At 32.3% G+C, this 15,389-nt stretch overlaps 6 protein-coding genes across 6 annotated transcripts; all 6 read right to left on the bottom strand.

Annotated features, from left to right (window-relative positions):
- Nucleotides 1–3,117: 3,117 nt before the first annotated feature.
- Nucleotides 3,118–3,549, bottom strand: LOC148788739 (uncharacterized). The gene has a single exon (XM_088878119.1). The coding sequence runs from the start codon at nucleotides 3,547–3,549 to the stop codon at nucleotides 3,118–3,120; it is 432 nt and encodes a 143-aa protein (XP_088734245.1).
- A 1,886-nt stretch (nucleotides 3,550–5,435) lies between these two features.
- Nucleotides 5,436–5,867, bottom strand: LOC148788738 (uncharacterized). The gene has a single exon (XM_088878118.1). It carries the CDS (start codon nucleotides 5,865–5,867, stop codon nucleotides 5,436–5,438), a length of 432 nt encoding a protein of 143 aa, XP_088734244.1.
- A 1,888-nt stretch (nucleotides 5,868–7,755) lies between these two features.
- LOC148788737 (uncharacterized) lies at nucleotides 7,756–8,187 on the bottom strand. Its single transcript, XM_088878117.1, has one exon. The coding sequence runs from the start codon at nucleotides 8,185–8,187 to the stop codon at nucleotides 7,756–7,758; it is 432 nt and encodes a 143-aa protein (XP_088734243.1).
- Nucleotides 8,188–10,074: 1,887 nt separating this feature from the next.
- LOC110011708 (uncharacterized) lies at nucleotides 10,075–10,506 on the bottom strand. Its single transcript, XM_088878116.1, has one exon. It carries the CDS (start codon nucleotides 10,504–10,506, stop codon nucleotides 10,075–10,077), a length of 432 nt encoding a protein of 143 aa, XP_088734242.1.
- A 1,889-nt stretch (nucleotides 10,507–12,395) lies between these two features.
- LOC148788736 (uncharacterized) lies at nucleotides 12,396–12,827 on the bottom strand. Its single transcript, XM_088878115.1, has one exon. The coding sequence runs from the start codon at nucleotides 12,825–12,827 to the stop codon at nucleotides 12,396–12,398; it is 432 nt and encodes a 143-aa protein (XP_088734241.1).
- Nucleotides 12,828–14,717: 1,890 nt separating this feature from the next.
- LOC148788735 (uncharacterized) lies at nucleotides 14,718–15,149 on the bottom strand. Its single transcript, XM_088878114.1, has one exon. The coding sequence runs from the start codon at nucleotides 15,147–15,149 to the stop codon at nucleotides 14,718–14,720; it is 432 nt and encodes a 143-aa protein (XP_088734240.1).
- Nucleotides 15,150–15,389: the final 240 nt, after the last annotated feature.

Below are 15,389 nucleotides of genomic sequence, written 5' to 3'. Positions count from 1 at the left end.
ACATTTGAGTTTTATTTTAGTTTATTTATTCAATATTATCCTCAGCATGGGATATGCTGAGGGTATGTTGATATGTGGAATGTGTAAAATATGTTTTGGGCACTCTATTGCTTGCATTTTAAATTTTTTCAACTCATTTTTTTTTTTTTGCAAGGAATGAAAAATATAGGAAATTGTATTTAAAAAAAATAATTTTTGTTCTATTTATTCAAGACTACACGCAGTGTACCCATGTTGGAGCCATGTTAATCTGTGAAGTTTGAAAAATACATTTTGAATGCTCTAAATTTTGGCAATATAGACTTTTTAAGTTAACTTTTATAAAAGGAGCAAAAAATAGAGAAATTTGTAATTAAAGAAATGATTGTTTTTTGTTCATCAGCACTACCCTCGACAAACTCCTTGTTTGAGCATGTTGATGTATTTATTTAATTATAAATTGTATATATTTATTTTATCAGCAATTCCAGCTTTCATCACATCTATAATGCGTAAAAAAAGGTAAATTTTTTCAAGTAATACCTAATACCGCGATGCACTAATTCAAACATGCTACTGCATTTATTAGCAAAGTATGTAAATCAGTACATCGTACCATGCTTGGAAAGCATGTCTTTGGGCATACTGATCTAACAAGTCCAGTACAATATACTCGCCACTCTAACATAATACGACAATAACTTTTTTAAGTGCTCTTATTCAACTGTGTTTATAACTCGACCATTGAAGTGTGACCATAGTACACTTAATCTAGCATGTAGAACGACATGATCTAATAAATTTCAAAGCTCCATTATTTAGGCCACCACATAGGTTGGTGCACCGGGAATATAGGCGCTCAATACACCCAAGATGCTTCTAATGGCAATGATAGGAAAGGTGATAGAAACTCCAGGGGGTACAAATACACATGAGCCAGGAGGTAATACGACCCTGAGCAAGCATTGTTCTGGATTGTATAACAATGGAATTCCGACCCGATTAAAGAAGAAGGTATAAAGTCCTTGTGAGTTGGTTGTTGTTGATCATAGCACTGATTGGGAAAGCCCACAAACAACATCAACTCTTGCCTGTGGAACTACGCGGGACGTTCCGACTGCTGCCAAGGAAGTGTTAGTACAAGTTATGACACCAGCCAAAGGAACATCAACAACTGGAAATTGAGCTGAAGATACTGTAAATCCAATACTAAGAAGAGTTATTAGGAGAAGTGTTGAGGGGTAGGCCATTTTGGTAACCGACATTAGGGAAGGTTTAAACGTATTGTTGGTTTCTCTATATATATTTTATTGTCGATGATCTTCATGAGTCGGCCATGCTTATTTATAGAAGAAAGAACCCATATTTCGACCTTCAAGTGTTTGACTAAATGTTTTCTTTCAATTAATCTATATAGCTAATTTTAATAATCGTTAGGCTGAAGAAGTACAACTATATTCAACCAAAAGTAAAACCGAATAGAAATAGGTATTAATTTGAATTGAGTTGTTAAGCCAAACCCTACTTGATTGTCGTTATAGCAAGAATTTCCCATTTGCGTTCCGTTCTTTTAGCCTTTTGGTACTATTTTAGTCACTTTCCCCATTCATCCAAATCTTATTCTCTAAGGCCTTCTTTATTTGGCGTGGCAGGACCCAAGTGATATAAAGAACTTTAGAATTGTAATCCAGCCATAATTAGCTTTGGAAGCAGGTTTTACTACTAATATTAGTCTGATGTTAAAACAAAATAAAGAAAAAATTAAAGGTAATTAAGTGGGATATCCTAACTAATAACTCAAAGTAAAAGTGACCTAAGTTAATATTTTAAATTTATAGATTTGTCAAAATATAATGTATGCATGACAACCAAAGATGGCATCAGTCATATTTATCCAAGACGCGAAAATGAAGGAAATTGTAATAAAAATTAGAGCTTTATTTTTTTTAGGTTATTGTTCAGCACATCGCATGCTGGAGACTTATTGATATTTGGAACTTGAAGGAAATGTGTTCAGTGTTTTAATTTTTGCATTATAAATGTTATTAATATATTTTTTATAAATGCATGGAAAAAATATAGAAGAATTTGTATTAAGAAATTTGAGTTTTTTTTTATCAATTTATGTTATGTAAAATGGAGCTAGAAATAGAGGATTTGTCATAAAAGTTAAAGTCGTCTAGTCTATTGCTAAGTATTTACCCTTAGAACACATCAAGTTGGGAAGACATTGATGTGTGGAGCTAGAGAAATGCATTCTTTAACGTAGTATATTTACCTTACAATATATATTTATTTAATTAATATAAAGTAAGCCAAACTGGAAGAATTTCTAGTAAAACATTCGAGTTTTATTTTAGTTTATTTATTCAATATTATCCTCAGCATGGGATATGCTGAGGGTATGTTGATATGTGGAATGTGTAAAATATGTTTTGGGCACTCTATTGCTTGCATTTTAAATTTTTTCAACTCATTTTTTTTTTTTTTGCAAGGAATGAAAAATATAGGAAATTGTATTTAAAAAAAATAATTTTTTTTCTATTTATTCAAGACTACACGCACTGTACCCATGTTGGAGCCATGTTAATCTGTGAAGTTTGAAAAATACATTTTGAATGCTCTAAATTTTGGCAATATAGACTTTTTAAGTTAACTTTTATAAAAGGAGCAAAAAATAGAGAAATTTGTAATTAAAGAAATGATTGTTTTTTGTTCATCAGCACTACCCTCGACAAACTCCTTGTTTGAGCATGTTGATGTATTTATTTAATTATAAATTGTATATATTTATTTTATCAGCAATTCCAGCTTTCATCACATCTATAATGCGTAAAAAAAGGTAAATTTTTTCAAATAATACCTAATACCGCGATGCACTAATTCAAACATGCTACTGCATTTATTAGCAAAGTATGTAAATCAGTACATCGTACCATGCTTGGAAAGCATGTCTTTGGGCATACTGATCTAACAAGTCCAGTACAATATACTCGCCACTCTAACATAATACGACAATAACTTTTTTAAGTGCTCTTATTCAACTGTGTTTATAACTCGACCATTGAAGTGTGACCATAGTACACTTAATCTAGCATGTAGAACGACATGATCTAATAAATTTCAAAGCTCCATTATTTAGGCCACCACATAGGTTGGTGCACCGGGAATATAGGCGCTCAATACACCCAAGATGCTTCTAATGGCAATGATAGGAAAGGTGATAGAAACTCCAGGGGGTACAAATACACATGAGCCAGGAGGTAATACGACCCTGAGCAAGCATTGTTCTGGATTGTATAACAATGGAATTCCGACCCGATTAAAGAAGAAGGTATAAAGTCCTTGTGAGTTGGTTGTTGTTGATCGTAGCACTGATTGGGAAAGCCCACAAACAACATCAACTCTTGCCTGTGGAACTACGCGGGACGTTCCGACTGCTGCCAAGGAAGTGTTAGTACAAGTTATGACACCAGCCAAAGGAACATCAACAACTGGAAATTGAGCTGAAGATACTGTAAATCCAATACTAAGAAGAGTTATTAGGAGAAGTGTTGAGGGGTAGGCCATTTTGGTAACCGACATTAGGGAAGGTTTAAACGTATTGTTGGTTTCTCTATATATATTTTATTGTCGATGATCTTCATGAGTCGGCCATGCTTATTTATAGAAGAAAGAACCCATATTTCGACCTTCAAGTGTTTGACTAAATGTTTTCTTTCAATTAATCTATATAGCTAATTTTAATAACCGTTAGGCTGAAGAAGTACAACTATATTCAACCAAAAGTAAAACCGAATAGAAATAGGTATTAATTTGAATTGAGTTGTTAAGCCAAACCCTACTTGATTGTCGTTATAGCAAGAATTTCCCATTTGCGTTCCGTTCTTTTAGCCTTTTGGTACTATTTTAGTCACTTTCCCCATTCATCAAAATCTTATTCTCTAAGGCCTTCTTTATTTGGCGTGGCAGGACCCAAGTGATATAAAGAACTTTAGAATTGTAATCCAGCCATAATTAGCTTTGGAAGCAGGTTTTACTACTAATATTAGTCTGATGTTAAAACAAAATAAAGAAAAAATTAAAGGTAATTAAGTGGGATATCCTAACTAATAACTCAAAGTAAAAGTGACCTAAGTTAATATTTTAAATTTATAGATTTGTCAAAATATAATGTATGCATGACAACCAAAGATGGCATCAGTCATATTTATCCAAGACGCGAAAATGAAGGAAATTGTAATAAAAATTAGAGCTTTATTTTTTTTAGGTTATTGTTCAGCACATCGCATGCTGGAGACTTATTGATATTTGGAACTTGAAGGAAATGTGTTCAGTGTTTTAATTTTTGCATTATAAATGTTATTAATATATTTTTTATAAATGCATGGAAAAAAAATAGAAGAATTTGTATTAAGAAATTTGAGTTTTTTTTTATCAATTTATGTTATGTAAAATGGAGCTAGAAATAGAGGATTTGTCATAAAAGTTAAAGTCGTCTAGTCTATTGCTAAGTATTTACCCTTAGAACACATCAAGTTGGGAAGACATTGATGTGTGGAGCTAGAGAAATGCATTCTTTAACGTAGTATATTTACCTTACAATATATATTTATTTAATTAATATAAAGTAAGCCAAACTGGAAGAATTTCTAGTAAAACATTCGAGTTTTATTTTAGTTTATTTATTCAATATTATCCTCAGCATGGGATATGCTGAGGGTATGTTGATATGTGGAATGTGTAAAATATGTTTTGGGCACTCTATTGCTTGCATTTTAAATTTTTTCAACTCATTTTTTTTTTTTGCAAGGAATGAAAAATATAGGAAATTGTATTTAAAAAAAATAATTTTTGTTCTATTTATTCAAGACTACACGCAGTATACCCATGTTGGAGCCATGTTAATCTGTGAAGTTTGAAAAATACATTTTGAATGCTCTAAATTTTGGCAATATAGACTTTTTAAGTTAACTTTTATAAAAGGAGCAAAAAATAGAGAAATTTGTAATTAAAGAAATGATTGTTTTTTGTTCATCAGCACTACCCTCGACAAACTCCTTGTTTGAGCATGTTGATGTATTTATTTAATTATAAATTGTATATATTTATTTTATCAGCAATTCCAGCTTTCATCACATCTATAATGCGTAAAAAAAGGTAAATTTTTTCAAATAATACCTAATACCGCGATGCACTAATTCAAACATGCTACTGCATTTATTAGCAAAGTATGTAAATCAGTACATCGTACCATGCTTGGAAAGCATGTCTTTGGGCATACTGATCTAACAAGTCCAGTACAATATACTCGCCACTCTAACATAATACGACAATAACTTTTTTAAGTGCTCTTATTCAACTGTGTTTATAACTCGACCATTGAAGTGTGACCATAGTACACTTAATCTAGCATGTAGAACGACATGATCTAATAAATTTCAAAGCTCCATTATTTAGGCCACCACATAGGTTGGTGCACCGGGAATATAGGCGCTCAATACACCCAAGATGCTTCTAATGGCAATGATAGGAAAGGTGATAGAAACTCCAGGGGGTACAAATACACATGAGCCAGGAGGTAATACGACCCTGAGCAAGCATTGTTCTGGATTGTATAACAATGGAATTCCGACCCGATTAAAGAAGAAGGTATAAAGTCCTTGTGAGTTGGTTGTTGTTGATCGTAGCACTGATTGGGAAAGCCCACAAACAACATCAACTCTTGCCTGTGGAACTACGCGGGACGTTCCGACTGCTGCCAAGGAAGTGTTAGTACAAGTTATGACACCAGCCAAAGGAACATCAACAACTGGAAATTGAGCTGAAGATACTGTAAATCCAATACTAAGAAGAGTTATTAGGAGAAGTGTTGAGGGGTAGGCCATTTTGGTAACCGACATTAGGGAAGGTTTAAACGTATTGTTGGTTTCTCTATATATATTTTATTGTCGATGATCTTCATGAGTCGGCCATGCTTATTTATAGAAGAAAGAACCCATATTTCGACCTTCAAGTGTTTGACTAAATGTTTTCTTTCAATTAATCTATATAGCTAATTTTAATAATCGTTAGGCTGAAGAAGTACAACTATATTCAACCAAAAGTAAAACCGAATAGAAATAGGTATTAATTTGAATTGAGTTGTTAAGCCAAACCCTACTTGATTGTCGTTATAGCAAGAATTTCCCATTTGCGTTCCGTTCTTTTAGCCTTTTGGTACTATTTTAGTCACTTTCCCCATTCATCCAAATCTTATTCTCTAAGGCCTTCTTTATTTGGCGTGGCAGGACCCAAGTGATATAAAGAACTTTAGAATTGTAATCCAGCCATAATTAGCTTTGGAAGCAGGTTTTACTACTAATATTAGTCTGATGTTAAAACAAAATAAAGAAAAAATTAAAGGTAATTAAGTGGGATATCCTAACTAATAACTCAAAGTAAAAGTGACCTAAGTTAATATTTTAAATTTATAGATTTGTCAAAATATAATGTATGCATGACAACCAAAGATGGCATCAGTCATATTTATCCAAGACGCGAAAATGAAGGAAATTGTAATAAAAATTAGAGCTTTATTTTTTTTAGGTTATTGTTCAGCACATCGCATGCTGGAGACTTATTGATATTTGGAACTTGAAGGAAATGTGTTCAGTGTTTTAATTTTTGCATTATAAATGTTATTAATATATTTTTTATAAATGCATGGAAAAAATATAGAAGAATTTGTATTAAGAAATTTGAGTTTTTTTTTATCAATTTATGTTATGTAAAATGGAGCTAGAAATAGAGGATTTGTCATAAAAGTTAAAGTCGTCTAGTCTATTGCTAAGTATTTACCCTTAGAACACATCAAGTTGGGAAGACATTGATGTGTGGAGCTAGAGAAATGCATTCTTTAACGTAGTATATTTACCTTACAATATATATTTATTTAATTAATATAAAGTAAGCCAAACTGGAAGAATTTCTAGTAAAACATTCGAGTTTTATTTTAGTTTATTTATTCAATATTATCCTCAGCATGGGATATGCTGAGGGTATGTTGATATGTGGAATGTGTAAAATATGTTTTGGGCACTCTATTGCTTGCATTTTAAATTTTTTCAACTCATTTTTTTTTTTTTTGCAAGGAATGAAAAATATAGGAAATTGTATTTAAAAAAAATAATTTTTTTTCTATTTATTCAAGACTACACGCACTGTACCCATGTTGGAGCCATGTTAATCTGTGAAGTTTGAAAAATACATTTTGAATGCTCTAAATTTTGGCAATATAGACTTTTTAAGTTAACTTTTATAAAAGGAGCAAAAAATAGAGAAATTTGTAATTAAAGAAATGATTGTTTTTTGTTCATCAGCACTACCCTCGACAAACTCCTTGTTTGAGCATGTTGATGTATTTATTTAATTATAAATTGTATATATTTATTTTATCAGCAATTCCAGCTTTCATCACATCTATAATGCGTAAAAAAAGGTAAATTTTTTCAAATAATACCTAATACCGCGATGCACTAATTCAAACATGCTACTGCATTTATTAGCAAAGTATGTAAATCAGTACATCGTACCATGCTTGGAAAGCATGTCTTTGGGCATACTGATCTAACAAGTCCAGTACAATATACTCGCCACTCTAACATAATACGACAATAACTTTTTTAAGTGCTCTTATTCAACTGTGTTTATAACTCGACCATTGAAGTGTGACCATAGTACACTTAATCTAGCATGTAGAACGACATGATCTAATAAATTTCAAAGCTCCATTATTTAGGCCACCACATAGGTTGGTGCACCGGGAATATAGGCGCTCAATACACCCAAGATGCTTCTAATGGCAATGATAGGAAAGGTGATAGAAACTCCAGGGGGTACAAATACACATGAGCCAGGAGGTAATACGACCCTGAGCAAGCATTGTTCTGGATTGTATAACAATGGAATTCCGACCCGATTAAAGAAGAAGGTATAAAGTCCTTGTGAGTTGGTTGTTGTTGATCGTAGCACTGATTGGGAAAGCCCACAAACAACATCAACTCTTGCCTGTGGAACTACGCGGGACGTTCCGACTGCTGCCAAGGAAGTGTTAGTACAAGTTATGACACCAGCCAAAGGAACATCAACAACTGGAAATTGAGCTGAAGATACTGTAAATCCAATACTAAGAAGAGTTATTAGGAGAAGTGTTGAGGGGTAGGCCATTTTGGTAACCGACATTAGGGAAGGTTTAAACGTATTGTTGGTTTCTCTATATATATTTTATTGTCGATGATCTTCATGAGTCGGCCATGCTTATTTATAGAAGAAAGAACCCATATTTCGACCTTCAAGTGTTTGACTAAATGTTTTCTTTCAATTAATCTATATAGCTAATTTTAATAACCGTTAGGCTGAAGAAGTACAACTATATTCAACCAAAAGTAAAATCGAATAGAAATAGGTATTAATTTGAATTGAGTTGTTAAGCCAAACCCTACTTGATTGTCGTTATAGCAAGAATTTCCCATTTGCGTTCCGTTCTTTTAGCCTTTTGGTACTATTTTAGTCACTTTCCCCATTCATCCAAATCTTATTCTCTAAGGCCTTCTTTATTTGGCGTGGCAGGACCCAAGTGATATAAAGAACTTTAGAATTGTAATCCAGCCATAATTAGCTTTGGAGCAGGTTTTACTACTAATATTAGTCTGATGTTAAAACAAAATAAAGAAAAAATTAAAGGTAATTAAGTGGGATATCCTAACTAATAACTCAAAGTAAAAGTGACCTAAGTTAATATTTCAAATTTATAGATTTGTCAAAATATAATGTATGCATGACAACCAAAGATGGCATCAGTCATATCTATCCAAGACGCGAAAATGAAGGAAATTGTAATAAAAATTAGAGCTTTATTTTTTTTAGGTTATTGTTCAGCACATCGCATGCTGGAGACTTATTGATATTTGGAACTTGAAGGAAATGTGTTCAGTGTTTTAATTTTTGCATTATAAATGTTATTAATATATTTTTTATAAATGCATGGAAAAAAAATAGAAGAATTTGTATTAAGAAATTTGAGTTTTTTTTAATCAATTTATGTTATGTAAAATGGAGCTAGAAATAGAGGATTTGTCATAAAAGTTAAAGTCGTCTAGTCTATTGCTAAGTATTTACCCTTAGAACACATCAAGTTGGGAAGATATTGATGTGTGGAGCTAGAGAAATGCATTCTTTAACGTAGTATATTTACCTTACAATATATATTTATTTAATTAATATAAAGTAAGCCAAACTGGAAGAATTTCTAGTAAAACATTCGAGTTTTATTTTAGTTTATTTATTCAATATTATCCTCAGCATGGGATATGCTGAGGGTATGTTGATATGTGGAATGTGTAAAATATGTTTTGGGCACTCTATTGCTTGCATTTTAAATTTTTTCAACTCATTTTTTTTTTTTTTGCAAGGAATGAAAAATATAGGAAATTGTATTTAAAAAAAATAATTTTTGTTCTATTTATTCAAGACTACACGAAGTGTACCCATGTTGGAGCCATGTTAATCTGTGAAGTTTGAAAAATACATTTTGAATGCTCTAAATTTTGGCAATATAGACTTTTTAAGTTAACTTTTATAAAAGGAGCAAAAAATAGAGAAATTTGTAATTAAAGAAATGATTGTTTTTTGTTCATCAGCACTACCCTCGACAAACTCCTTGTTTGAGCATGTTGATGTATTTATTTAATTATAAATTGTATATATTTATTTTATCAGCAATTCCAGCTTTCATCACATCTATAATGCGTAAAAAAAGGTAAATTTTTTCAAGTAATACCTAATACCGCGATGCACTAATTCAAACATGCTACTGCATTTATTAGCAAAGTATGTAAATCAGTACATCGTACCATGCTTGGAAAGCATGTCTTTGGGCATACTGATCTAACAAGTCCAGTACAATATACTCGCCACTCTAACATAATACGACAATAACTTTTTTATGAGCTCTTATTCAACTGTGTTTATAACTCGACCATTGAAGTGTGACCATAGTACACTTAATCTAGCATGTAGAACGACATGATCTAATAAATTCCAAAGCTCCATTATTTAGGCCACCACATAGGTTGGTGCACCGGGAATATAGGCGCTCAATACACCCAAGATGCTTCTAATGGCAATGATAGGAAAGGTGATAGAAACTCCAGGGGGTACAAATACACATGAGCCAGGAGGTAATACGACCCTGAGCAAGCATTGTTCTGGATTGTATAACAATGGAATTCCGACCCGATTAAAGAAGAAGGTATAAAGTCCTTGTGAGTTGGTTGTTGTTGATCGTAGCACTGATTGGGAAAGCCCACAAACAACATCAACTCTTGCCTGTGGAACTACGCGGGACGTTCCGACTGCTGCCAAGGAAGTGTTAGTACAAGTTATGACACCAGCCAAAGGAACATCAACAACTGGAAATTGAGCTGAAGATACTGTAAATCCAATACTAAGAAGAGTTATTAGGAGAAGTGTTGAGGGGTAGGCCATTTTGGTAACCGACATTAGGGAAGGTTTAAACGTATTGTTGGTTTCTCTATATATATTTTATTGTCGATGATCTTCATGAGTTGGCCATGCTTATTTATAGAAGAAAGAACCCATATTTCGACCTTCAAGTGTTTGACTAAATGTTTTCTTTCAATTAATCTATATAGCTAATTTTAATAATCGTTAGGCTGAAGAAGTACAACTACATTCAACCAAAAGTAAAACCGAATAGAAATAGGTATTAATTTGAATTGAGTTGTTAAGCCAAACCCTACTTGATTGTCGTTATAGCAAGAATTTCCCATTTGCGTTCCGTTCTTTTAGCCTTTTGGTACTATTTTAGTCACTTTCCCCATTCATCCAAATCTTATTCTCAAAGGCCTTCTTTATTTGGCGTGGCAGGACCCAAGTGATATAAAGAACTTTAGAATTGTAATCCAGCCATAATTAGCTTTGGAAGCAGGTTTTACTACTAATATTAGTCTGATGTTAAAACAAAATAAAGAAAAAATTAAAGGTAATTAAGTGGGATATCCTAACTAATAACTCAAAGTAAAAGTGACCTAAGTTAATATTTTAAATTTATAGATTTGTCAAAATATAATGTATGCATGACAACCAAAGATGGCATCAGTCATATTTATCCAAGACGCGAAAATGAAGGAAATTGTAATAAAAATTAGAGCTTTATTCTTTTTAGGTTATTGTTCAGCACATCGCATGCTGGAGACTTATTGATATTTGGAACTTGAAGGAAATGTGTTCAGTGTTTTAATTTTTGCATTATAAATGTTATTAATATATTTTTTATAAATGCATGGAAAAAAAATAGAAGAATTTGTATTAAGAAATTTGAGTTTTTTTTTTATCAATTTATGTTTTGTAAAATGGAGCTAGAAATAGAGGATTTGTCATAAAAGTTAAAGTCGTCTAGTCTATTGCTAAGTATTTACCCTTAGAACACATCAAGTTGGGAAGACATTGATGTGTGGAGCTAGAGAAATGCATTCTTTAACGTAGTATATTTACCTTACAATATATATTTATTTAATTAATATAAAGTAAGCCAAACTGGAAGAATTTCTAGTAAAACATTCGAGTTTTATTTTAGTTTATTTATTCAATATTATCCTCAGCATGGGATATGCTGAGGGTATGTTGATATGTGGAATGTGTAAAATATGTTTTGGGCACTCTATTGCTTGCATTTTAAATTTTTTCAACTCATTTTTTTTTTTTTTGCAAGAAATGAAAAATATAGGAAATTGTATTTAAAAAAAATAATTTTTGTTCTATTTATTCAAGACTACACGCAGTGTACCCATGTTGGAGCCATGTTAATCTGTGAAGTTTGAAAAATACATTTTGAATGCTCTAAATTTTGGCAATATAGACTTTTTAAGTTAACTTTTATAAAAGGAGCAAAAAATAGAGAAATTTGTAATTAAAGAAATGATTGTTTTTTGTTCATCAGCACTACCCTCGACAAACTCCTTGTTTGAGCATGTTGATGTATTTATTTAATTATAAATTGTATATATTTATTTTATCAGCAATTCCAGCTTTCATCACATCTATAATGCGTAAAAAAAGGTAAATTTTTTCAAGTAATACCTAATACCGCGATGCACTAATTCAAACATGCTACTGCATTTATTAGCAAAGTATGTAAATCAGTACATCGTACCATGCTTGGAAAGCATGTCTTTGGGCATACTGATCTAACAAGTCCAGTACAATATACTCGCCACTCTAACATAATACGACAATAACTTTTTTATGAGCTCTTATTCAACTGTGTTTATAACTCGACCATTGAAGTGTGACCATAGTACACTTAATCTAGCATATAGAACGACATGATCTAATAAATTTCAAAGCTCCATTATTTAGGCCACCACATAGGTTGGTGCACCGGGAATATAGGCGCTCAATACACCCAAGATGCTTCTAATGGCAATGATAGGAAAGGTGATAGAAACTCCAGGGGGTACAAATACACATGAGCCAGGAGGTAATACGACCCTGAGCAAGCATTGTTCTGGATTGTATAACAATGGAATTCCGACCCGATTAAAGAAGAAGGTATAAAGTCCTTGTGAGTTGGTTGTTGTTGATCGTAGCACTGATTGGGAAAGCCCACAAACAACATCAACTCTTGCCTGTGGAACTACGCGGGATGTTCCGACTGCTGCCAAGGAAGTGTTAGTACAAGTTATGACACCAGCCAAAGGAACATCAACAACTGGAAATTGAGCTGAAGATACTGTAAATCCAATACTAAGAAGAGTTATTAGGAGAAGTGTTGAGGGGTAGGCCATTTTGGTAACCGACATTAGGGAAGGTTTAAACGTATTGTTGGTTTCTCTATATATATTTTATTGTCGATGATCTTCATGAGTTGGCCATGCTTATTTATAGAAGAAAGAACCCATATTTCGACCTTCAAGTGTTTGACTAAATGTTTTCTTTCAATTAATCTATATAGCTAATTTTAATAATCGTTAGGCTGAAGAAGTACAACTATATTCAACCAAAAGTAAAACCGAATAGAAATAGGTATTAATTTGAATTGAGTTGTTAAGCCAAACCCTACTTGATTGTCGTTATAGCAAGAATTTCCCATTTGCGTTCCGTTCTTTTAGCCTTTTGGTACTATTTTAGTCACTTTCCCCATTCATCCAAATCTTATTCTCTAAGGCCTTCTTTATTTGGCGTGGCAGGACCCAAGTGATATAAAGAACTTTAGAATTGTAATCCAGCCATAATTAGCTTTGGAAGCAGGTTTTACTACTAATATTAGTCTGATGTTAAAACAAAATAAAGAAAAAATTAAAGGTAATTAAGTGGGATATCCTAACTAATAACTCAAAGTAAAAGTGACCTAAGTTAATATTTTAAATTTATAGATTTGTCAAAATATAATGTATGCATGACAACCAAAGATGGCATCAGTCATATTTATCCAAGACGCGAAAATGAAGGAAATTGTAATAAAAATTAGAGCTTTATTTTTTTTAGGTTATTGTTCAGCACATCGCATGCTGGAGACTTATTGATATTTGGAACTTGAAGGAAATGTGTTCAGTGTTTTAATTTTTGCATTATAAATGTTATTAATATATTTTTTATAAATGCATGGAAAAAAAATAGAAGAATTTGTATTAAGAAATTTGAGTTTTTTTTTATCAATTTATGTTATGTAAAATGGAGCTAGAAATAGAGGATTTGTCATAAAAGTTAAAGTCGTCTAGTCTATTGCTAAGTATTTACCCTTAGAACACATCAAGTTGGGAAGACATTGATGTGTGGAGCTAGAGAAATGCATTCTTTAACGTAGTATATTTACCTTACAATATATATTTATTTAATTAATATAAAGTAAGCCAAACTGGAAGAATTTCTAGTAAAACATTCGAGTTTTATTTTAGTTTATTTATTCAATATTATCCTCAGCATGGGATATGCTGAGGGTATGTTGATATGTGGAATGTGTAAAATATGTTTTGGGCACTCTATTGCTTGCATTTTAAATTTTTTCAACTCATTTTTTTTTTTTTTTTGCAAGGAATGAAAAATATAGGAAATTGTATTTAAAAAAAATAATTTTTGTTCTATTTATTCAAGACTACACGCAGTGTACCCATGTTGGAGCCATGTTAATCTGTGAAGTTAGAAAAATACATTTTGAATGCTCTAAATTTTGGCAATATAGACTTTTTAAGTTAACTTTTATAAAAGGAGCAAAAAATAGAGAAATTTGTAATTAAAGAAATGATTGTTTTTTGTTCATCAACACTACCCTCGACAAACTCCTTGTTTGAGCATGTTGATGTATTTATTTAATTATAAATTGTATATATTTATTTTATCAGCAATTCCAGCTTTCATCACATCTATAATGCGTAAAAAAAGGTAAATTTTTTCAAGTAATACCTAATACCGCGATGCACTAATTCAAACATGCTACTGCATTTATTAGCAAAGTATGTAAATCAGTACATCGTACCATGCTTGGAAAGCATGTCTTTGGGCATACTGATCTAACAAGTCCAGTACAATATACTCGCCACTCTAACATAATACGACAATAACTTTTTTATGAGCTCTTATTCAACTGTGTTTATAACTCGACCATTGAAGTGTGACCATAGTACACTTAATCTAGCATGTAGAACGACATGATCTAATAAATTTCAAAGCTCCATTATTTAGGCCACCACATAGGTTGGTGCACCGGGAATATAGGCGCTCAATACACCCAAGATGCTTCTAATGGCAATGATAGGAAAGGTGATAGAAACTCCAGGGGGTACAAATACACATGAGCCAGGAGGTAATACGACCCTGAGCAAGCATTGTTCTGGATTGTATAACAATGGAATTCCGACCCGATTAAAGAAGAAGGTATAAAGTCCTTGTGAGTTGGTTGTTGTTGATCGTAGCACTGATTGGGAAAGCCCACAAACAACATCAACTCTTGCCTGTGGAACTACGCGGGATGTTCCGACTGCTGCCAAGGAAGTGTTAGTACAAGTTATGACACCAGCCAAAGGAACATCAACAACTGGAAATTGAGCTGAAGATACTGTAAATCCAATACTAAGAAGAGTTATTAGGAGAAGTGTTGAGGGGTAGGCCATTTTGGTAACCGACATTAGGGAAGGTTTAAACGTATTGTTGGTTTCTCTATATATATTTTATTGTCGATGATCTTCATGAGTTGGCCATGCTTATTTATAGAAGAAAGAACCCATATTTCGACCTTCAAGTGTTTGACTAAATGTTTTCTTTCAATTAATCTATATAGCTAATTTTAATAACCGTTAGGCTGAAGAAGTACAACTATATTCAACCAAAAGTAAAACCGAATAGAAATAGGT

This window comes from Sesamum indicum, linkage group LG3 (genome assembly GCF_026168435.1).
Source record: "Sesamum indicum cultivar Baizhima isolate 11 linkage group LG3, ASM2616843v1, whole genome shotgun sequence".
In the NCBI taxonomy this organism is placed as follows: domain Eukaryota; kingdom Viridiplantae; phylum Streptophyta; class Magnoliopsida; order Lamiales; family Pedaliaceae; genus Sesamum; species Sesamum indicum.
The sequence above is the reverse complement of the archived record's forward strand: the minus strand, read 5'-3'. Positions and strand labels throughout refer to the sequence as shown.

Excerpts from the sequence above, each read along its gene's own strand:
- LOC148788735 (XM_088878114.1), bottom strand. The coding sequence starts at position 15,149 with ATGGCCTACCCCTCAACACTTCTCCTAATAACTCTTCTTAGTATTGGA.
- LOC148788737 (XM_088878117.1), bottom strand. The coding sequence starts at position 8,187 with ATGGCCTACCCCTCAACACTTCTCCTAATAACTCTTCTTAGTATTGGA.
- LOC148788739 (XM_088878119.1), bottom strand. The coding sequence starts at position 3,549 with ATGGCCTACCCCTCAACACTTCTCCTAATAACTCTTCTTAGTATTGGA.
- LOC148788736 (XM_088878115.1), bottom strand. The coding sequence starts at position 12,827 with ATGGCCTACCCCTCAACACTTCTCCTAATAACTCTTCTTAGTATTGGA.
- LOC148788738 (XM_088878118.1), bottom strand. The coding sequence starts at position 5,867 with ATGGCCTACCCCTCAACACTTCTCCTAATAACTCTTCTTAGTATTGGA.
- LOC110011708 (XM_088878116.1), bottom strand. The coding sequence starts at position 10,506 with ATGGCCTACCCCTCAACACTTCTCCTAATAACTCTTCTTAGTATTGGA.